This window comes from Acomys minous, assembly GCF_964271855.1.
Source record: "Acomys minous genome assembly, chromosome: 4".
In the NCBI taxonomy this organism is placed as follows: Eukaryota; Metazoa; Chordata; class Mammalia; order Rodentia; family Muridae; genus Acomys; species Acomys minous.
In genome coordinates this window covers 42,254,231-42,278,507 of record NC_140486.1, presented here as the reverse complement: position 1 = coordinate 42,278,507, position 24,277 = coordinate 42,254,231, and the positions used below count along the sequence as shown (strand labels likewise).

General features: G+C 39.6%; 1 protein-coding gene across 1 annotated transcript; it reads left to right on the top strand.

Moving 5' to 3' along the window:
* Positions 1-15,712: 15,712 nt before the first annotated feature.
* SCGB3A2 (secretoglobin family 3A member 2) lies at positions 15,713-19,069 on the top strand. Its single transcript, XM_084779244.1, has 3 exons — positions 15,713-15,906; positions 18,351-18,544; positions 18,903-19,069. The coding sequence occupies exons 1-3, from the start codon at positions 15,852-15,854 to the stop codon at positions 18,924-18,926; spliced, it is 273 nt and encodes a 90-aa protein (XP_084635370.1). The 5' UTR covers positions 15,713-15,851; the 3' UTR covers positions 18,927-19,069.
* Positions 19,070-24,277: the final 5,208 nt, after the last annotated feature.

Genomic DNA, 24,277 nt, shown 5'->3' with positions numbered 1-24,277 from the left:
AGGTAGGTGTTAGCTTCCTAATATGAGTCCTGAGAACCAAACCTGGGTCAACTCCAAGAACAGCACATGCATCCTACTGCAAAGAGAAGCTCCTTTGATGTGTGTATAAGGATAGAAATTGAGAACTCAGGTAGGAATTACACTGGTTTAAGAAACTGGTTGTTTTAGCTGAACCCCTGGGCCCAAATCTGCCTATCATAATGTTCTAATTGTAGGACAATACAGGCGGTAAACTTTAAACCCCTACCCAGATCTAGCCAATGGTCAGAACATTCTCCACAGTTGAGTGGAGAGTGGGCTATGACTTTCACACGTACTCTGGTGCCTCATATTTGACCATGTCCCCTGGAAGGGGAGACCTGGTGGCACTCAGAGGAAGGATAGCAGGCTACCAAGAAGAGACTTGATACCCTATGAACATATACAGGTGGAGGTAATCCCCCTCAGGAACAGTCATAGGGGAGGGGAATAAGGGGGAAATGGGAGGGAGGGAAGAATGGGAGGATACAAGGGATGGGATAACCATTGAGATGTAACAAGAATAAATTAATAAAAAAATTTTAAAAAAGAAAAAAAAAAGAAACACAGAAATATTATAAGAATGCTCTTTCTTTTTAATCTCAGGTATAGGGCTGTGGGGCTGCTTCAGAGTGTCTGCAGCAGCTGACTATGTTTTGCCTTGTGCTCTAGCAGAAGCATGGTTTTGCCAGCTTCAGATAGTTTCTGCAACTGTGTGATGTTTGGAATTCTGGGAACTTTTCAGAGGGTACATAAGTGCTGAGCTCTGGCACCCATTGAAGCACTGGGGGAGAATTGTTGGTTCTTAGGGAGGTTGGTTTGATTTGCTAGTAGCAATGGGTCAAATAAGAAAAAGGAAAGAAATTAGATTTAGGGATTTTTTTTTCTAATTCCTCTCTCCCCTCTATCACTTTTTCTCTCCTATCTAGTGTTATGGGTAAAACTGGGTGTGTAGGGGATAAAAAGTGTGAAAAAGAAGAAGCCATAAAGTAGCAAAGACCAGCTATAGACTTTCCCCAAAAATCCTAGAACCAGGCAACAAGGATTAAGTTCATATACACACGCACACACACACATGTACATGCATACATACATACACATGTATACACACATGCCCACATACACTCAAACATACTATATCACACATATAGAAACATACATACATGTACATACATATGTATACACACATATGCACACACTCACATGTGTCTATATCATCTAGTTCTCATCTGTCTATGTGTCATTGGTCTGTCTATGTTTGCTTCAGTAAGGTTACTTCTTGGTGCATACAGAAAGCTCACGTGCATCTGTCTGCAGCAGCTGATGGAAACACCAGGGACTGATCTTACCAAACAGGGCAGCGATACTTCAGCCAAACCCAGACTGCAATTCCTTCTTAACTTGCAATTTACTTGCATCCTGATAAAACCATAGGGAATAAAGAACACACTCAGCATATTTAACCCTCAGAAGCTTCACTATGAGCCTAGCCTGCTCCATACATGTCTACAGTATGTCTATTAGTCTAAGTTGCGTGATATCAGCTTGCGCTGTGCCTGTTTTATTATGGAGTGTTATGTTTGTATATTATATACAACAAGCAGTGTTGGCATGCACAGTCAGTCCCAGCACTTGGGAGTCAGAGGTAGGCGCATCTCTGTGAGTTCGAGGCCAGCCTGGTCTACAAAGTGAGTCCAGGATTGCCAAGGCTACATAGAAAAACCCTGTCATAAAAAGAAAAAAACAAACAAACAAGCAAGCAAGCAAATAAACAAAAACAAAAACCTCTTATAAATATAATTTATACTCTTCATTATATATATATATATATATATATATATATATATATACACACACACACACACACACACACACACACACACACACACACACACACACACACACACATTCTGAGTTATGTAATTTAAAAAAAAGAAAAGAAAAGAATGGCTTGATGCGAATGCTTTGGTACTATCATAAGATTGTTAAATGAGCAAGTCAAATAATTTTATATGGGCCATGTCTAAAAAGAAAATAAGTAGCCTAAATTTCTTAACAAACTTTACTATTAACTACAAAATAAAATGAAAAATTTAGCTTTCTCATATGTCTGTATGCTTCGGAATATTGAAATAAGACTGTGAAATGGTACCTATTTCATGAACTGTCATGGCAAATAAATAGGATATTGCCTGTAAATTTTATTATGACAAACACCATCTTAAACTTAGTAAATGGCTACTGCTGCTGGTACTGGGACTGCCATGTTAAATTTGGGGTCAGTATCCTGCCTTTTTTCTTCTTGTGGGTATAGTCTTTTTCTATTGTAAATTTAATTTACACACATCTCCTGAAACCTTTTAGCCTAATTTTTCCTAAAGGCTCAAGATATTAGTGATGGAATTGACTGTGTCAGATACAAAGCAATTGTGAGTACCTCTCATTCAGTCTTTTCAGTGTAGAGCCCCTGCCTCTCCTTCTAGGTGCCCTGTTTCCTACCCAGTCTTGAATCCTCTCCAGCAATGATTAACTAAATTCTCAGCAGGAAGAGAAGGAAGCATTCCAATTGTGAAATACAAATGCTTATGGAAAGAAAGGAATTTATGTGACATCTAGGCGACAATGAATTCAATAGCTAAAGATTACAATGTATAACTAGGGGCAAAGATCAGCTACCAGGTTGCTACATTTTAAATAAGGAAACATAGGAGGGGCAGTGAGCAAGTACAGCTTGCTGGGTAAATGGAAGTAACTGCAAACAGTTGTGGGACCTTTGTGGCCCGATCACTTCTGAATTCTTGTACTACCCTGCCCCCTCCGCACCTTGTTCTTTCTCACATCCTTAGTGCACAGTGTGTGTTTCCAAGCTCTACCTGGCTTTGCTCTACTATGAGCATTTCCAAAGGAGGCCCTGACATCACTTCACCTGTACTATATAAAATTAATCTCTTTAGTCTCGTTGTCAATTGTCCTTTTCCTGAAGGTTCCTTCTTTCCTTGAAAGCATCATCCTTACCTGCTGGTATCACCTTTGCCCTTCAGGCCTTGCAAGGACGTTATGCACCCAACCATTGCTTTCCAAATATACATTTTGTCTACACCCTACCTCTTCCTTTTCTATCCCTCTGCCCTACTCCACGATGATCCCTGCAAGGCAGTTAGGGTATGTGGTATGTGACAGCTGGGGTTCTAATGGCCCAGGGAGACGGAGGACCTTAGTGTATGTCCTGCTCCTGCTAATCATTGTCCCATCTCTTTCTCTCCAAGCTCTCCTTTGTGCAATGACCACGTTACCAACCCAGAATGAACCAATTTCCCAGATATTGACCAGTTATGTTCTTCCTGGCAATTCCCTAGTTCAGGCCACTACTAATTGACCTACATTTTCCCATTTAAAGTGCATGTTTTGCTTCAAAATAGCTTTAAGTTTACAGAAAAATTAAAAAAAATACACACTCGGGAGGAATTGATGGTGGATATGGTGTGAGCCTCTGTGAGTTCTCTGATGGACAGCAACCTGGGATTTTCAGCTGAACAAAACCTTTCCTTCCTAAGTTTCTTGTTGTCAGGATATTTTGTCACAACAATAGAAATGAAACTAGGATACCTACCAACACACATATTCTCTACGGTGCCATAAATAAGGCCAGGGTTTTACTAGGCTCCAGCTTCTCTAACTCTATGTACTGGTTAAATTCTCACCTCATATCTTCTTATGAAATTTAAAGATGGCTTGCCTGCCCCTACCTTAGGATGTGTCCCTCTCATTGATGAAGTGCCTTTCTTCCCCAACCCACTACTATTCCCATCTCCCCTCCTCTTTTGCCCAGTTGTTTATGCCCAACTTTTTAGCTGCACTGTTATTCTATGCCAGCTATACTATTACTTACTTTCCTTACATTGTATGCCATAAATTAAGCAAACGCTGCACGTCTAGCACTTTGTGCCTGTATCCAACTTAACTTACTCTTGTCAGCAAGTCAGTAAAGTAGAATTAATTACAGGTGATAAAAACGGTCATCTAGAGAGGCCAATAAGTTACAGAATGTCAGATAGGAATGGATTTTGAGTTTAGTTCCAGTGTTGTAAAATTCACTTTCATCACCTGCTATTGGGTTCCCTCTGCATATTCCTCTCTGTATGTCATGACAGAAATTCATATTTATATTCCCCAACTGAGTTTTAAAAGAGCTTTCCTGTGCTTCAAACTAACATTTCTCAAGATCTCATGTTACCATTGAGATCCTCTGCTCAGAGAGGTTGTTTTCAAAGCTCACTTCACCAAGAGCCTGCACATCTGTGCCTTGAACCAGTGCCTTCCAGGACAAGCCCTGACTTATCTGCACATCACTATCATGTTTTCCTGTTATGAGGAAGGGCATCCTGAAGCCTGTATTCCAAAATGGCTAGGCTTTCCCAGATGACACTCCAAGCCCTCTTAGAGAAAGATGATCACATTGGCTGCATTTAAGTTCTGGGAGTAAGAGTTAGACCAGCTTATCATCGCTTTCTCTGTTACTATGGCAATTTTAGCCATTTTTGTTTCACAATGCTGGCATTGCCACCCGGTTTTGTTGTGTCCCATTCTGAGATTTAGAATTTTATTATTTATTTAGTTAGTTACTTTAATCCTAGTTATAGCCCCCTCTCTCTTCTTCTCCCAGTCCCACCTTCAGGCCCCCTTCTCCGTACCCTTTCTAGATCCCTTTCCCCCACCATCACTCCCCATACCTTCAATTTGCATGAAAATTGTGCTCATTCTCTTACCCTATGACCTGGCAAGACAGACCCACAAGGGTGAAGTGATCAAATAGCAGGCACATGTTTCCATGTCAGAGACAGCATCCCTGTTCCCCTTCCTAGAGGACCCACATGATGTCTGAGCTGCCCATCTGTTACATCTGTGTTGGGGGCCTAGGTTTAGTCCATGCATTGTCCTTGGCTGGTGCTTCAGTCTCATTTTGATTTTTAAATCTCTTCAAGATGGGACAGTTTTCAAGCTATCTATGCCTCCATTGTGTTGGGAAGGGTCAGATTGCCTGAAATGCCTTCCCGTCCACACTTTGCTGTGAGGGATTTTAGCACACACATACTCTGCATGGGTGCTCAGAGCTTAAACTTGACTCTAGCAGCAATGTCTGGGTTTTAGGAATCATTGTCTTGGTGTCTGTGAGAGGCATCACTTTCATCATCTATTTTAACACAACTTCTAAGTAAATCCCTCATTTCTACAGGGATAAATAACACAGAGCTGGGTTAGAGATTTAAGGAAAAAATTCTGGGAACTGTTTAGAAGTAGATCTACTAAATTGAACAGTCAGTGAGCTAGTCTTTACCATTTTTATTAGTTTTTTAAAATTACTGTTACATATCATACAATTGAACTATACTAACTATTCAAAACAGGGTTTTTGGTTTTTTAAATTTCATAGTGCTCATAAAGAATATGAGTTCAGTGAGAGGATACACACAACCAAGACCAGCTGAAGGAAGTGCCAGGCTGTCTGAAGTCCTAACTTTGGAACACTCACTGCCAGATGACAGGTGGTGGCCGCATTTGTTCACAGGAAAGTGAATGTGACCTGTGTCGTTCTCTCACTACTGCTACTTTCTAAATTCCTGTCCAAGACTTATATAGAGCTGCGTTCTTTCAGAATATTCCCCATAATTATTAATTGCAGTATCTTGAGGTCTTGGAACTGCAATTTAGAGATGAGAGAATCCAAAGAGAGACTGAGTACTGTTCCAGCCTGTGTTCGCCAGAATGTCTGCTTACTTACCAGGGTTCTGACGTGACAGAATGACCCTATGGACCCCACACTGCTAACTACTTGAAGACACTGTAAAAATCACAAGGGCTTGAAAGATCTAGCTTTCTAGGTACAATAGCTGGTTGCACACACACCCCTCACTCATACATATCACTAAATTCATAAAGAAAGCATCCAAGCTTTCTAATTTAAGTCAGATAGGGTCTCTTTCTGTGGGTATATCATCTCAGAAATAGAGCAAAATCTAAAAACCCAAACCAAACACAGCACAGAGAATGCATCCGTCTTACATCTAGAACTGTTCCTTTTTCGCTTTAACGTTTATAATCAGTTATTTTCTGTGAACTACAAGAGGAACTTTTTTTTATTGTTTTGTAAATTTACTTTATATCTCTGCGGAAGCTGTAGATACAGAAATAACACTGTGGAAGCCACTTTTCTATGACCACTTCAAAAATAAGGCACCTATTGACCATTTCTGATCCTACCTTCTAATCTCTCTCTCTCTCTCTCTCTCTCTCTCTCTCTCTCTCTCTCTCGTTCTTTCTTTTGTTTTTGTTGTTTTTTGTTTTTTGTTTTTTGTTTTTTTGAGACAAGGTTTCTCTATGTAACCTTGGCTGGCTGTCTTGGCCTTGCTTTGTATACCAAGCTGTCTTCAAACTTATAGGAACACTTCTGATCTTTGTTTGTTTGTCTTAATTTGTTCACTTTACATCTTGATTGTAGCCACCTCCCTTGTCACCTCCTGATCCCACCCCTCCTCTCTCATGTCCTCTTCCACCCTCCCCTAGTCCTCAGAGAGGGGCGCCCTTCTACCCTAACATCTGTCCGCAGCCTATCAAGTGTCATCTGGACTGCCTGTAGCCTCTTCCTCTGTGGCCTGTCAAGGCCGCCCCATCAGGGAGAAGTGATCACCATGGGGGTGCCAGAGTCCATTTCAGAAGTAGTTCCTACTCCCCATGTTATAGGACCCACAACAAGACTACGCTGCCTATTTACTACATCTAAGCAGAGGGTCTATGTCCTCACCACGCATGGTCCTTGGTTGGTGCATCAGTCTCTGCAGTATCCCCATCCTCTACCCAAATTTTTTGGCTCTATTGGTCTACTTGTGGAGCTCCTGACCCTTTCAGGTCCCTCTATTCCCCCACTCTTCCATAAGAATCCCTGCACTACACACTGGAATTTGGCTGTGTGTCTCAGCATCTGCTTGGATCTCCTGCTGGGTCAAGCCTTTCAGAGGACCTCTATGGTAGGCTTCCTTCTGTTCTTTCTCTTCAACTGCTTTCAGAATTTATTGTATTTGTCCTTCTGAATAAAACTTAAGAACTATCTTTAGGATCCTCCTTGTTATTTAGTTTCTTTAGGTCTGTGTATTGTAGTGTGCTTATTCTGTATTTAGCTAATATCCACTTCTAAGTGAGTATATACCATTAGTGTCTTTTCTGGGTCTGGGTTACCTCACTCAGGATGACCATTTCCACTTCCATCCATTTGACTGAAAATTTCAAGATTTCTTTGTTTTTTTTTGTTTTTTGTTTTTGTTTGTTTTTTTAAAGCTGAGTAATATTCCATTGTGTAAGTGTACCACAATTTCTTTATCCATTCTTTGGTTGAGGGGCATCTAGGTTGTTTCCAGATTATTGCTAGTGAGCTCATTGGCACAGGAGACAACTTCCTGAACAGAATGCCAATAGCTCAGGCTCTAAGACCAACAATTAATAAATGGGACCTCACGAAACTGGAAAGCTTCTGTAAGGCAAAAGACACTGTCAACAGAACAAAAGAACAGCCTACAGGCTGGGAGAAGATCTTCACCAGCCCTACATCTGACAAAGGGCAAACATCCCAAATATATAAAGAACTCAAGAAATTAAGCCCCACCAAAACAAATAATCCAATTTAAAAATGGGATACAGAACTAAAAAGAGAATTCCCAACAGAGGGATATCAAATGGCTGAGAAAGACTTAAAGAAATGTGTCCAATGTGTCTAGTCATCAAGGAAATGCAAAGCAAAATGGCTCTGAGAATATAAACATGAAATCTCTTTCTGCCACTTGCTACCAGGCATAGACCAGTGTTATTTACAGATCATGCACTTAGAAACTTTTAGTTTTGAACTTGACCTTTCTGATGCTTGTGCTAATATTCATTATGATTCGTTACCTAAGCCTATTTCAATAGAGCATTGTTACTTATGACCTTGTTATTTCAAACAATGAAGATCCAAAATAGACCATGCGTCTTTTAGTTGTTACAGCTGAGATGTAAGATTCTTAGTATGTACCTCTGCCACCAACAGAACCAGCTTTGGGCAGAAAGTTATACAAGAACAATGTGCTCATCTGTACAGTCAATGTAATTATATGTTAATATAGACTCAGACTTTCCCCCTCTATTCCTTTTTCTCTGGAGATCAAACACAGGCCAGTGTGCATGATAGGCTAGTTTCCTACCACTAAGCCACAAGCTCAACTCAGTTTACACAGACTGAGTGAGAGACTCATCAAAAAAGCTCTCTAGTGATTTGGGTATTCAAGTAAAGATAAGGTAGATGTGTTGCCTTAGCCAGGGCTCTCTAGAGACACCAAATAATATAATAGCTAGATATAATTATTACTTTTTAGTGAAAAACTTATTATATCAGTTAACTTCAAAATAGTAACAGCTGAACCACACCGAAAGGCTGAGAACCAAGTAGTTACTCAGTCTGTGGGGCTGGGTGACTCAGCAGCCTCAGTCTGGTACAGAACCAGTGGGTTCCTGAGGATCTTCCGGGCCTCAGTTAATGGAAAATATCTGGAGACACTAATTCTTATCCCAGAAGAGAGTCAGCAGCAGCAGCAGCAGCAGCAGCAGCAACACAGTAGATGAACTTGGTGACAAAGGAAGGCAGAATGAAGAAGGGATGACGCAACTTCCTCCTGCTATAAGTGTTTCATTCGGGATGCTACCACAACGTGCTTTCCACATTGGGGTGCGAGTTTCTTCTTCCCACATCAATTAGGATAAGCAGGATAATTCCTCTATAGAAGCTCCCTATTGAGGTGGCATGAAGCAAGTTAACACTGAATGCAATCATAACACTTATATAATAGACTTCTTCTTCCCTCCCAAGGGTAATTCCCCTCTCTACCTTTCTCTTGCTCTCTGTTTCATACACACACATACTAAGCATGCACATGCGCATGTGCGGGCACACATCCACATACACCCACATGGGAGGGGGTGGAGAGAAATAATACTCTGACATAGTTTAGTCTTTGTCCACACTAATTTTTCCCCTAAAGTCTTTATTGGGTACATATTTTCCTTGCCAAAATGAAAAGCCTTTGCCTTTAGCAGGAAAAACAATTTCATTCTGTTCCTCCAACTTTCCTTTCCATGCTCATTATATGATCATTAAACTATCACAAAGGACATATTAAAATCTTCTAAAGAGATTGTGGGAAAACCCCTCGAGTTCTTCTGCTATGCCTGAATGAGGAAACAGTGATGGCTTTAAAAACCATTAACTCTTGTTCAGTGACACGGTCATTCTAGAAAGGATTCTGGAAGAATTTAAGGAGAAGACTACATGTATTTCCTGGAATCTAGCCATTCCATGCCTGAGTCAACATCCTGGGGAACAAGGGCTTGGGACTCTGACATTGTTATCATATGTTCAGGTGCTTTTTTCCTGGGAAAGAAAGGTGGAAGGAAATGGAAGAATCTGCCAATAAGGGGAGGATGAGTAAGATGTGATACAGGAGGGAATTATGGGATACTCTGTAGCAATTAGAGTATGAGTGTGTGTCAGAAATACTAAAACAAACTCAAAACTTAGCTCATCCTATAAATTCAAAAAACACAAAAATATGCATCCCATGTGCTTAAATGGTTTTCATATAGAGAAGGACACAAATGAAAAATGTGATTCCTACAAAAAAATCCCTATGATTTCTATTTTTGTTTGGACATTTTATTTTTTACTCTCTGACAAATTTTGGAAATAATAAGTAAAACAAAAAAGAAAAATTTGAAATGAGTTAGCAGTAGAGCAGGGGAAAAACACAAGTTTTCATTGGAGAAAAACTCAAACCAGACACAGAAATCCACCTTTAGGAAAGCAAGACAATTAATTCAGCTGTCTTCCCTGGACACCAGCAGCTGTACAGCATGGCAGCGAGCTCTGGCAAACCTTTCGATGTATCCCAGTCTGCCTTAAAACAAATTTACTCCCTCACAGGTAACGCATTCATAAATGAGAGAAAAACTGCTGCCTTTAGTTGAGGGCCCCTCAGTTAGGATGAAGGAGGAGATAGGAAATGCTAATGGGATTTCTGACATGTATGTTTAGAAAAATTCCTGTGATGAGTTGCTTTTGCGACATGAAGACTTGCTTATACCATTTAAATGAATAATAGGGAATAAAAATGTAACTATAGGTAGAGACTATAGATTTTATCTTGTTTTATTAATCTATGATTTTTAAAACTTGAATATACTGTGTCTTGTCCTGGGTGTAAACATGTGTTTGTTTTGATTCTAATTGTGGGATGTGAAACAGATTTGTGAGAGGGCATGTGATGTTTGTCACCTGAAAACAGACTTGAGAGAGGAAAAGTACTGTTTTTCTTCTAGAAGGGGAGCTATCTCATGCGGGGGCATGACTTCTGCCAACTGACAAACATCCTGGTACAGACTCTAAGAGGAGACATATATATGAGTCCCAAACCAGAGGTTTGCCTTTTGCCTTTTGTATCACTTCCAAATGCTCCAGAGAACACTTCGAGGTTCTGGGTTCTGGCAGCTGCAATTACAATCTCTTTTCCTGAATTTCTGGTTTGCTGTTTAAAGAATCTTCTGGAATCCTGACAATGAAAACTAGAATTGGCCCAAGAACATGAGTCTATACAGATACGCTCACTGTCCGTATTAAGCTCTTTTCTCCGCTGTCTAGGGAAGGTGGATTGCAAGGAAAGTAGAGTCACTAAAGAAACATGAATAGAGTAAGTTTTAAAGAAAAAGAAAAAGACTCCACGGTTTCATCTTAAACCTATCAGAGGAGTACTTCTTTTTTTTAATTTATTTATTTATTTATTTATTTATTTATTTTTTTTAATACATTTTTATTAATTTATACATATTACATCTCAGTTGTTAGCCCATCCCATGTATCCTCCCATCCCTCCCTTCCTCTCACTTCCCCCCCCTACTCCCCTCCCCTATGTCTGTGTCTGAGGGGGATCTCCTCCCCCTGAATATGCTCATACGGTATCAAGTCTCTCCTTGGTGACCTATTATCTTTCCTCTGAGTGCCACCAGGCATCTCCATCCAAGGGATATGATCAAATATGGGGCACCAGAGTTTGTGTGAGAGTTAGATCTTCTTCTCCACTCAACAGTGGAGAATGTCCATCGGCTAGTCCGGGTAGGGGTTCAAGGTTTTTACTGCCTATTTTTTCCTTGGCTGTTGCCACAGTTTGCGGAGGACCCCAGGGCCCAGACTCGCCTGTAGTTTTCCAGGACCCACTGGATCCTTCCATTTCCTCTTTCTCCCAGGCTTCTCACACCTAAAGATTCAATAGGATGTCCTCCCCTCTTACCCATTATTCTGGTAGGTACAGTTTTTCATGGGGACGTACACCTTGGGCTAGTGTCTCGATATAAGTGAGTATATACCATTTAGCTCTTTTTGCTTCTGTGTGAACTCACTCATTATGACAATTTCTAGTTCTTGTTATTTATTTATTTTTATATTTCATTCATTTATTAATATTACATCTTAATGGTTATCCCATCCCTTGTCTCCTCCCATTCCTCCCTCCCTCCCATTTTCCCCTTACTCCCCTCCCCTATGACTGTGATGGAGGGGGACTTCCTCCCCCTGTATATGCTCATAGGGTATCAAGTCTCTTCTTGTTAGGCTGTTTATTTTTTTTTTATTTTTATTTTTTGAAAAATAAAATCATTCATATTACATTTCAATTGCTATCCCATCCTGCGCATCCTTCCATTCCTCCCTCCCTCCCACTTTCACCCCATTCCCCTCCCCTATGACTGTGACTGATGGGGACCTCCTCCCCTTGAATATGATGCTAGGGTATCAAGTTTCTTCTTGGTAGTCTGCTATCCTTCCTTTGAGTAGACGAAATGAGGTGTAATTTCTAACGTGGCCACAAGAGAAGATTTTGTACTAATGATTTGAAAGTGAATCTTGTTTAGTAGCACATTTCACAAATCCTCATGATTTTTCATGATTTGGACTTCTACTTCTGCCTCCATTCCCACTCTAAACAGAACAAAATAAAAACGAAGGTCTCATGTAGCCCAGGCTAACCTAAAACTCAGTCTGTAGCTTCAGGTGACCTTGAATGCTTATCTTCTTGCCTCTGTCTCCTCGGTGCTAAGAATACAGATACACACCACAAACCCTGCATTGTGTGCATTGAGGACCACTGTCCTTGGTAATTAAGAACAAAGAACAGGGAGTATAAGGAATAAAAAAAATCTCCCTCAACACTTGGCAGGCCTCAAAAAATTGGAGGATAGCTGGACGTGGTGTTGCACGCCTGTAATCTCAGCACTAGGGAGGCAGAGGCAGGTGGATCACTGTGAGTTCAAGGCCATCCTGGTCTACAAAGCGAGTCCAGGACTGCCCAGGCTACATGAAGAAACCCTGTCTGGAAAAACAAAACAAAACAAAAAAGAAAGAAAAAAGAACCTGGAGAAGTATGATGCAAACCCCAGGCTTGCCAGGAGCCCCTGCTATTCCCTGGTGCTTTGTCTTGGTCATCAAAACCACAGCGAGCGAAGCATTTAGGAAGAAGGAAATAATTTCTAGCCAAGACACTGATACCAGCCCTGTACTTCAGCAATGTGCAGTCTGAACTCTTAAATTTCAGTAAGTATGCTCACATTCAGTTTGACACCTATCCGGAGGGAATGCGGTTCCCATATACAAAACCCGACAGAGGGGAGCCTGACAGCAAAGGCAGCAGTCACTGTTAGAATTTGCTACGTTATGTTTTAGAATGCAAAAATACAAGCCTCTGGTGTACGGCATTGCCCCAGTTCGTCTAATTTATGGGTGTAGGAAGTCTAGTGTCTTCTATTTGTTTTTATTGTTTTATCATTTTCATTGGAGAAATCATTTCTTCCTTGGTTAGCCTTATTCTTAGGTAGTTAAGACTGTTTGGAACCATTGTGAATGTAATTGATTTTGTGATCTTTACTGACATGTTTGTTATTGGTGCATAGAAAAGCTACAGATACTTCTATGTTGAATTTGTATTCTATTATTTCATTGAAAGTGTTTATTAGTAGAACATTCTGGTAGACTCTTGATAGGTCTCATAGGTACAGGATTCCATCATTTGCAAATAAGGGTAGCTAGCCTTCTTCCTTTCCCCTTTGTATGGCTTCTAGTTCTCTTGTCTTATTTCTCTGAGACTTCTAAGACCATGTTGAATAAGAGCAGAGCAAGTGGAAAGCCTTGTCCCCTTCTTGATTGTAATGGAAATGCAGTGAGTTCTCCCCCTCAGTGTAATGTGGCCTGTAGATTTATAGGCTGTAGATTTTTACTGTGCTGGGACAGTTTTCTTCTGTTCCTATTTCCTTCAGGGCTTTTACCAAGAAGGACTGCTGGAATTTGTCAAAAGCTTTTTTGTATATATTGAGATAATAATGTGAATTCTGTCTTTGATTAAGTGATCTTAACAATTAGCTCAGTACTCCCAACTCACATTGTTGAAAAAAATGCAATGAAGGCAGGTGTGGTAGTTTACACCTCTAATCCCAGCACTCAAGGGAGACAGAGGCAGGTGGATCTCTGAGTTCAAGGAGGTGAGTCCAGGACAGCCAAGGCCACATAGAAAAACCCTGTTTTGAAAAACAAAACTACAAACAAACAAACAACAAAAAAGCAAGGAAGACACATGGTTTATTATAAAAATAAAACTATCACACATGAGACCTGGCACTGAGACTCCTCACATAAACAAACTTTGCTGGGTTTATATTAGGATCAAAATGAGGAAATAATCTCTCAAGATCCTCACAACTAAACCTTAGAAAGAAGACTTTAATATGAGCCTGTATGGTGTCAGAACAAACACACAGGAAAGGAATTGAGAAATCTCAAAGAACAAATTAAAAAACAAAAGGCTTCTATTTTATAATTATTCTTGTCAACAGATAAAGAGATGATTGTCAGTGTAAATAGATGTGGTGAGTGCCTGAGAGATGGGTAGGTAAAATGTGGCCAAGAGTTCTTATTGATGTTTCCAAGGGAGGAAATGATAAGCAAGGTAGAGTGAGTGAATTAAAGACTGACTAATTTGAACAATTTCAGTAGGCTCTGAGCCTACTGAGCTGTTCTTAGTCAGCTAGAACATGGTCGCAGTGATGAGCAGAGGGGAAACAGAGTAAGTGTCTTCACTGACAGAGCTCTCATTCATGAGCTAGAGGGGAGGAGAAAGTACAGTGACAGAGAGAGAGAGAGAGAGAGAGAGAGAGAGAGAGAGAGAGACAGAGAGAGAGACAGAGACAGAGACAGAGACAGAGACAGACAGAGAGAGAGACAGACAGAGAGAGAGACAGACAGACAGACACAGAGACTGAGACAGAGACAGAGAGACACAGACAGAGATAGACACACAGAGAGACAGAGACACAGAGAGACACAGAGAGACATCAAGGGAGGAAAGGGTAAGACAAAGATTTTTAAATCAAAGTACTCCATGGCAGCTCCAATAAAGACAGTGGAGGGTGAGTGTGACAAAAGAAACAATGTAATAAAGTTTATGGGAGGCAGGTTTACAGGGCTAGTGTAGACATATCATGTACCAATATAGTTGTTAATATGACTGAGAAACAGAAACAGTATATAGCAGAGAAAGTAGCATTGACTTAGCAGTACTCTGTAGTCTTTTCATTTAGTTTATCAAGTAGCTGAAATTAATGACAGTAGAGGGATAGAATTTAGCAAGGTATAGAAATTAATAACATATGACCTATGTATTAATTTTTATTTTTATACACACACACATATCTATTTGCACAATGTATTAAGTCTTCGTGACATTACCTTACTTTCAGAAAGAGGGCAAGTTTGACCTTCCATGTTAAGGGAGTGATAACATACTTTGTCTTCTTAACATTTTCTGGTATTGGGAATACATAATAAAATATGACCAATGGCTTCTGAGCTCATTTCGGGAACCACATGGACTGTCTCCTGTTTCTTAGATTAAAAGTTTTCTTGTATTTCACTTTACGTTCAATGCTCACTCAGTGCCTCCAATGAACCACAATAAATGTTGCTTATAAATGTTGTCATTCTGGTCTCCTATGACTGAGCCCTGGGTCCCGGAGGGCAGCCTTAAAAATGAATTACTTCTCAGAGTGTAGATTGATACAGATCATGCTAGGGACGACACAGACATAGACATAGATGGTAATAGATAAACACACCCTCAATTCTTCCTGGATTACTGGAGGACATTAGGAAGGATAACAGGGATCTGGTGACCTTTTCATAGTCAATATGTGAATATCGATCAGTGGGTAAATTCAAGAGACACATTAAGACACAGTGTCATTAAGCTAAATCTCCAAAGTTCATCAGGTAATGCAATTCTGTAAACTTTAAATAAAAACACACAAACTGGAGAAAGATATTCCTCTAAGTCCTGACATAAAGCCTTTACTTCTTTAGTGTTCTTCCAGGAGAAGAACGCCCCCGCCCCCTGCCTGCCCCCATCTGTCATCATTTTTACGCAAGGGCATGGGAAAGAACTACTTGAGACTACTTATGTGAGTGGCATTGTTTCTCATGAGGATGTGATGAAAAGTAGAAAACCCTCCAGTGTGTTTAGTTAGCAAGCATGCCCTTCATTCTCTTTTTTGCTGGGGTGAGTCCAAAGGCAGTGGTTGAAATTCAGGTCTTTAGTGCATATATTAGTATATGTGAGGAAAAGCAGCCATCCCTGTGAGAGCAAGCAGCACTATTGACTCTGTGAACCTGTTGGGCTTTCTGACTCCATTCCAAAGTCCAAGAAAACATCAAGGCACCAGCCATGAAGCTGGTACCCATCCTTCTGCTGGTGACCATCGGTATTTGTGGCTGTTCTGGTAAGTCACTCTCTGGAGGATCGATAGTTCTCTACTTCTCTGTTTCTATCATAACAACACAACTAATTTTGGCATATGAGCACTAGAGTGTGGTTCAAAGGAGTTTCAGAGTCATAGAAAAAGATGCTATCTGTTGGAAGACAATGGAGATCCTCTATCAGTCATGATCTAACCCAACATGAGTACTACTCCAAAGTGCACAGTAAAGTGGTGAGGTTGCCAGGTTGATTCTACTGAAGTAGTTACATTTGTCAGCTATAAATGCCATTGCAATGGTACTTATAGTTGGGCATCAGATGAGAGTTCTACAGAAATTACTGCACTGCTCCCTCCAGTGAGGTGTACAGGCAGAGTTATGTGGTTGTACTCGGGGAGGGGGGTGAAGTACTTCATCTTCAGATAAGGTACAGGAGCTGACCTCTTGGAAGGCTGGGCCTCTCCTTTTTTAGGGAGTCACTGTACCTTTCAGCATGAGATGTTTGGGTCCTTGAAAAAAAATCCTTGATAGTAGCCATTGCTCACCAAAGTAAAGGGTTTGGAGCATGTTCCCTGGAAAGATATAGAAACTCCCAGTATGAAGAATAGCCATGAGATACCAACTGTTATCTGCACTTAGAATCCTGACCTGAAATTGCTGTTTTTATTGGACTTTCTTTGTTGAGAAAATTGGCAAGTTTGGAATATTTCATTGTCCCTTAGTGTGCACAGACATGTTTTCCATGCAAAGTGGAAGCAGAAAGGAGCACGGATCAAAATAGTGACCAGTCTACTACGAGAAAGTTTCAAAGGGAAAATTGGTGATAGAAGACAAAGGCAGGGTGTGGGTCAAGCTCACATTTCTACTTTGAATCAGGAAACAGGTTTTTTTTTTCAAAGAAAAAAAATGAACCATGGAAGGTCTTAGCTGGTAAGATCGAGATTTCTTTGTGAGTGCTTGTATGCACACATGTACTTATATATCTGCACAAGTTTTTCAAAATATATATCACATACATTTTCTATTCTGTTTATCTTTTTTTCTGAGACAGGGTCTCTCTGTGTTAGCTTTGACTGTCCTGGACTCACTTTGTAGACCAGGCTGGCCTTGAACTCACAGTGATCTGCCTGCCTCTGTGTCCCTAGTGCTGGGATTAAAGGAGTGGGCCACCACTGCCTGGCCTATTCTGTTTCTTTTATGCAAAGTTATTTTTATTTTTAGCTGGAATATGAAAAATATCTTAAATTGTAATTATTAACTTGTCCAGTGTACAAAACAATAGGCTTTACTGTGATCTATGCATACATTCACATACCTTGAACTAGCCATGCATAGCTTCCTCTCTTCTTTCTACCTCTACTTCTATAAGTACCTTTTTCTCAGCCTCCACATGTCTCCTCTGATTTGTTCCTCTCCCTCATGACCCACGCCCCTTCCTATTGCTAGAGACCAGCAATCCTTAAATCAAATATATAAAGTGTAGTTTCTCCATGCAAAAACCTTGATTACTCCCTACTGTCTTCAGGAAAAAGTTTTGTAATTATGGGTATGGCATTGGAGGCTTTCAAAAATCTCACTTCACTGAACTTTTTTCTATTCAGCACTGCCCTATCATCTGCCTACTGTCCACACCCACTGGAATTGTGCACTTTGCCATCACTGTCTAGAGAGATGGTTTGCATAAAGTGTGTGTGTGTGTGTGTGTGTGTGTGTGTGTGTGTACACGTTCATTTTAACATCACAATGATTTATTGTTCCTGTGTCTAAGTGTTTTTCCTCTTCTTAGGTCCAGGAATGTTCCGATTCTAACTGGTGCCAATTAAGACATAACACTGAACTGAATTGATTTCATGCACCAGGATCTAGTTCATTCATGCTTGGCCCTGAATGGGAAAACTTTATGGACCCTCTCCTTTGGCTTAAGGGCTGTGACTGTGGACAACCTATATGCAAAGTGCCTTCTTATTAAATTATCCATTAGTATCTACTGAATAAGTTTTTTTTTTTTTTAGTATATGTCACAGTCAGTTCTGTGCATCACATACAACAACAAAGACTCCTTACTCTCATGGGACCTCTATTCCAATGAGAGGATGAGGCTAGTAAATTAACACATACACAATATCATATGTGCTATCAAATATGGTAGAAAATGCAATAGAAAAAATATGAGAAAAGAGTAACAGATGATGCTGTTTAAATATAGTGGTGGCTACAGGCTTCTCTAATGGGTAACATTTAAAAAAAAAACAGACGACAGAAGGAAAACATGACTATAGTTATTTGGAAAGAGAACATTCTAGGGAGATGGACTGCCACATGCAATGTCCCAAAGGCATAAAGATGTATGGGAAATCTAAATGAGTGCATATAGGTTGGAGATGTTGATGGGCAGAGAGGAAGGGGATGGGTCTTAGACAGGGATGGGTGCACCATGTTTTACCGTCTGTTCTCTTTTCCTCTACAGTCACTGCCTTCCTCATCAAGGCTCCCGTTGCCGATATGTTACCTTTACCGTTGGACAACCTTCTTCCCTTATTTGATCCTTTGAAGATGCTTCTGAAAACCCTGGGCATTTCTGTAGAACATCTGGTGGCAGGGCTGAAGAAGTGTGTGGATGAGCTGGGGCCAGAGGCTTCAGAGTCTGTCAAGAAGCTTCTGGTAATCACAGCTTGGAGAGGGGATGCCTTATTGCCATGGGAGAAGGCTTTGCTACCTGAATGCTCCCCCATCACTTATAAGCGTGTTCTTTCTTTTTTTTTTTTGAGTTATACTCATGATATGTGTATATTCCAGTAGACTCCAAAATTGAAATATCTGCATGTGTAGAGAGAACTTTGAACAGTTTAAGCTGTGACTTTACCTAATTGCACAGCTTTGGGATCCTTGATAAGACACTCTGAGCCTTTGCTTCAGTGTCACCAAAAGGTTGTCAAATAGAATGAAAGTAAATATTTTTGAAATATGCTAATTACAGGTAAGAAAGGCTTATGTTTATCTTTGTGCTTCTGTTTTCTAGGAGGCCTTATCACACCTGGTGTAAAGTCTGCATAAATGGAGTTGAGGTGCGAGTGGAAAGAGATGGATATGCCCACCCTGCCTGGCAGATTCTCCTTCTACCATTTGCAGACTGACTGTCCTGAAGTCTAGTGTGTCTAGAAAAGAACAAATAAAGCACTAAAAAGATCCGTAACTCAGCGTGTGTTCACTTTAGACTATAACTGGACAGCCTCCCTCTTGGGTCACAGACTCTAGAGACTCTGTTATTGGACAAACAGTCTAAAATATGAAGCAGGATATATTCATTCCTTTCTCTTATCTGTCAGTCAAATAAATCCATCCCCTACTATTCTTTATCTACTGACAATTCCAGATTCCCCATCTTCTTACTCTGTTAAAAATCACATTTAAAATAATGAAAAAAAAAATAAATGATGTTCAATAAGACAAAGACAATGCTAATGTCATTTCAACCCTAAGATAGCAATTTATATTAAGTTTGTAGTTACATTGGAGCCATTCAATAGTTTTAATATGCTTTCTCTAAAGTCAAGCCTTTAATACATATTTTTAGGCAAAGCACTTATCTATATCTTTTGTCAAATCTGGGATCTTCAACAATATTGCATTAATCTTTCCAAGACATAACTTTTGCTTATCTTATGAGCACATACAGAATAGATTTCATGCTTCTCGCCTTGGCTCATATTTCCAATTTTGAAAGTATCATTTTTATGCGTATGCTCCAGTCCCAACCACATAAAACATATCAATGAACCCTTTCCTATTAACAGATCTTCATGGAAAACCAAGAGTGTCCGTTACTATTTTCTGCATACATGGACCTGTTACAGTCTTGGAACCATTTGCTGTCAGACACATTTCTTTACTCTGGTCTCTATTGAAAAAGAGCACAAATAGCATGTTGACTGCCAGATTGAGTTTCTGTTTCACAGGTTAGAGAACCTTAGGAGGTCCAGGCAGTAGCCAGTTGGAGAAAGGAGAACCTAATGTTGGAGTGGTTCCCCTTGCTTTTCTTTGGGGGAAGTCTCTGGACGTGAGAGCCCCGTGTACATGATTCTAGATCCTACTGGCTAGGACTGCAGTGGACCCAGATTTTACCAGGAGATTCCAGTCTGGGCTCTGATTATCTGAATGCATGTATATTTCCTTTCTCAAGCAAGACTGATTATGACTTTTCCTTTTTCAGTTTGTAGGTTGTCTTCCTAGTAGTGATGTCACCTGAAGCTCTTCTATTACCAGTTCAGTTAATTCTAACATCTGAATCAGCTTCATGCGCTATATTTTGTACAGTTTAAGCATGTAAGAGGACTTTTAGTTCCTGGTTGGATGTTGACTAATACAATAATAGTAAATTATCTTGATTTCCTGCAGCTTCTTGGCAACTTTTTTTTTTCCTACTTAAAATGCAGATTATGGATGGGGGTAGTGGCACATGCCTTTAATCCCAGCACTCCAGAGGCAGAAGCAGAGGCAGGCAGATCACTGTGAGTTCAAAGCCAGCCTGGTCTACAAAGTGAGTCCAGGACAGCCAAGGCTACACAGAAAAACCCTGTCTCAGAAAAAAAATGCAGATTATAGAGCTGGAAAGATGGCTTAGAAATTAAGAGCACTGACTGCTCTTTGAGAGGCCCCAAATTCAACTCCCAGAAACTACCTGGTAGCTTGCAACCATCTATGCTGTGATCTAATGCCCTCTTCTGGCATGCAGGTGTACATGCAGGCAGAGCACTGTATACATAATAAATAAATCTTCAAAAAACTAAAAAAAAAAAAAAAAGCAATTATTTCTGGACTCAGTATGTGTTTATATCACAATAAATCCACTGTAATAACAAAGAACCTAAATATTTCCTGCCTGCTGAACATTGTAGCTCAGCCTCACAGGAGACTGCAGAATGCTAATGGATACCTTTGCGACTGGTGGCTATCTGAAAGCTAAGTTTTGACACCATCGTCCAGGGTGATCGGAGATAATATTATCATTAATATTGACCGCTCCAAAAATAAAAGTTTAAAACTTGAAATGCATTTCTTCAGAATGTTTTCATAACACCATAAAGTAGAAAAATCATGAAGTCAGGACTACATGTAGTTGCTCTTTCTGAAATTTTTTTCTCGTTTTCTCATCTTAGCCAAATATGTAATAATAGATTAGATTTTCAGCTGTAAGAGTAAGCAGCCTCAAATCCCCGTGTTGTGTGCACGTAGCATTTGACTCATAGTCTGTGACTAAGTCTACCATACATTGTCTTGTCTTTCTTCAGCATTTTAGACCATGAGGGTGGCAAGTAAAGACAAGCTGGTGAAACTATGGTATGACTCTTAAAGTTCTACTTGAGGGAAAAGATTATGAATTTCAGAGGGAGCGAGGTTGGGGAAGGGTTGGAGGGAGAAGGGAAGATGATTTAAATACAGTACACATATTTGAAAATGTAAAAGTACATTTAATTTTTAAAAACTTCTACCAGAGGTAATATGTATAACTTCTAATTATTATTTTTATTGTCCAAAGTCAGTCAACACTGATCACCACCGATACATTATCTGATCACCACTATATATTATATAGTTCTGCAATAAGAAATAAGTGTATCTTACATATATGGCTCAATATAACATATTTCATCACATTTTAAGGTAAATGTTACTTAAAAGACTTCTGCACTACTTAAAGGTCTGTGCCCTATTTATTTTATATTTTCGTTCCTATTTACTTTACTTCTATTTGATTATTAATTTTCAATTTCTTTAAATGGCCCTTATTTTCTGACAGTCCCAAAAATTCGATGCTTCCTAGGATTCCAGACTCAAGTCTGCTCAGTACACTTATAACATGGTCTTTTTTGTTTGCTTGTTTTTGTTTTTCAAGACAGGGTTTCTTTGTGTATCCCTGGCTGTCCTGGCCTTGCTTTATAGACCAGGATGTCCTAGAACTTACAGAGATCTGCTTGCCTCTGCCTCTGCCTCCAGAGTGATGCGATTAAAGGCATGGGCCACCATGCCTGGCTCTACATAGTCTTAATAGACTATAGACTTTCCTTGTTTTACGACTCTAAAATCTGTAGTTGGTTTTTATCTCTTTTTTGAGAAGATATTTAATGACTTGTCTGACAATAACTAATTCCAAGAAATGCCACTTCTAACGTGCACTATAGTAGGCTTGTATTTAAACTCTTTCAAAAATACAGAGCTGGCACTCCTAGGAGCTCTCAGAAACTGTGACAGTTCTCATGAGACCTGCACACACTGAAACCAGAAGGATCCTAAGACAGAGAGGGTGAAGTGAACATGAAGTGCAATCCTATAGAGTCAGTGTGTAATTTATGCATGCTGAGAAAGGAAAAACCATTTTTCTCCAGTGGAGTGTTGGCGAGCATACCAATCAGACTCCAACACAGACTTCATGCCCAGGACCCCAGGATGACAGAAAGATGGTGTCCATGTCACTGGGTTTTTCTGTCTGTTTGATTGCCTTTTTGTTGTTGTTTTGGTGTGCGTGTTTGTGTGTGTTATTTTCTTTTGCTTTGTTTAATTATTATTTTTGTCTTATTGGGTTTTTGTTTGTTTTAGTTGCTTGTTTTCAAATTTGTTTTTATGTTTTGGGGAGTTTTTGAAAGAGGAAGAAGGAACATGAATTTGGGTACATAGAGAGGTGAGGAGGATTTGGGAGCTGTTGAGAGATGGAAAAATATGATCAAATACATTGTATGTAAAAAATGTTTAATAAAAAATTTAAAACCACACACATACATCATTTAGAGGCTTTACTTTGTTCATTTGCTTCTGGAGTTCGTTTTGACTTTTCTGTAAATTCTATTTCTTCTTTTATAAATAAAAATAGAAAACAACTCTCTCTTATAATTTCCTGTCTTAGTTTATAACACAATAATTCTCATGGTTTTCCAAGACAGGAGGTTTGGAACTATCCCAAATATTTCCTTTTAATCAACCTCCCCTTCTCAATAGCAAGTAAACTATGTTGATAATAATTTTTCCTAAACATCCTATATATTTTTCATTGTTTAAACCTCACTATACTAACTAAATTAGTGTCACCAGGCTGCTGTACTAATCTCCCAAATTCTCTGTTTTCTCCAAAATTCCAATCTATAAGCTATAAAACAAGAAAGACTATTTTTCTACAGAACAAGAGCTCAAATGTTAAATTCTTCAAGTCTTTTTCAGGCAGTATTTTAAAGCTCATTCACAACACAGACATAGACACTCCTTAGTTTCATACTCCAAAGCTCATTCTTTGCAGTGCCCCAGCCAGCTGTGTAGCTCAATCAAGTGTAAACTTGTCGATTGAGTAGCTAAAAAGTAATAAGTTTTAGTCATTTGTTATTTTATGTATGTGTTTTATTCAATAAGTGGCCATTAATCATTGATTGCAGTATTTTTAATTGATAATTGTTACATACTGTGACAAGTTAAACCAACATGATCTGCTCATCTCGAGATCTTACAGTGTGCCATATGAGCCAAAGAATACTCTAGACAGCTACCAGGGGAATGAATATGCCCATGATGCAGAGAACTTGACTTCCTCAAAGAGATGTGTGCTGGAAATCATTTGAGCAGATTCAGGGAACACGAGCTGAGTCTGTACAGACAGAAAAGTAGAAGTCCAGTGTTGGGTATCAGAATCATGGCCACTTTTTACTCTAACAAGCCAGGAATGCCTTGAGTGGTTTGGTGTCTAGTGCCCTCCATCTCCCTGAATGGCACCACCATGCACATTAAGACGTTAGTCAGCCACCGAGGAGTTGTTATCGATACTTCTCTCTCCCTGACAGATACTGCCTGACTCAGGTCCACATCTGCACAGACTCAGCTCCTGTTTTCTTGAAAACTCCCACATTACTCCTTCTGCACTGACATTATTTTGTCCTGGCCTATCTCTTACAAGAGCTCCTGAGCTGGCTTTTCACTTTCCTCTGGCCTCTATATCAATCTAGTGAAATTTTAAAAAGGTAAACCAGTATTCACATTCATTCTAATGCTTAAACATTTTGATTCTGATTTGGGAAGCACATTTTTAGGATAACATGTGAGAACAGGTGAGATTACTGTTCTCTTTTGACTTCAACTGATTCTTGTTTACAACTTAGCTGTTTGGGCTTTCTTCTACAAACAGATCACAGCACAATGACAAATGTCACTCAATCAACTTTAAATGCCTCTATTTAATTTTCTTTGGGATTTTTTCCCATTTAATCATTTTACCATGTTCTTTCTTTTACTTCCACATATCAACACACATATTACTTCTTTTGAAAAAAAATCTCCTTGATCACATGTGCTGGGAAGATACAATTGTAATAGGTTATGATAGATTTCTGACCACTTCCCTCTAAAAAGAGTTAAATA

Bases quoted from the DNA above. Each gene is read 5' to 3' on its own strand.
- SCGB3A2 (XM_084779244.1), top strand. From the start codon at position 15,852: ATGAAGCTGGTACCCATCCTTCTGCTGGTGACCATCGGTATTTGTGGC. The intron at 15,907-18,350 runs GTAAGTCACTCT...TTTCCTCTACAG, and splicing joins CGGTATTTGTGGCTGTTCTG to TCACTGCCTTCCTCATCAAG. The intron at 18,545-18,902 runs GTAATCACAGCT...TCTGTTTTCTAG, and splicing joins AGTCTGTCAAGAAGCTTCTG to GAGGCCTTATCACACCTGGT.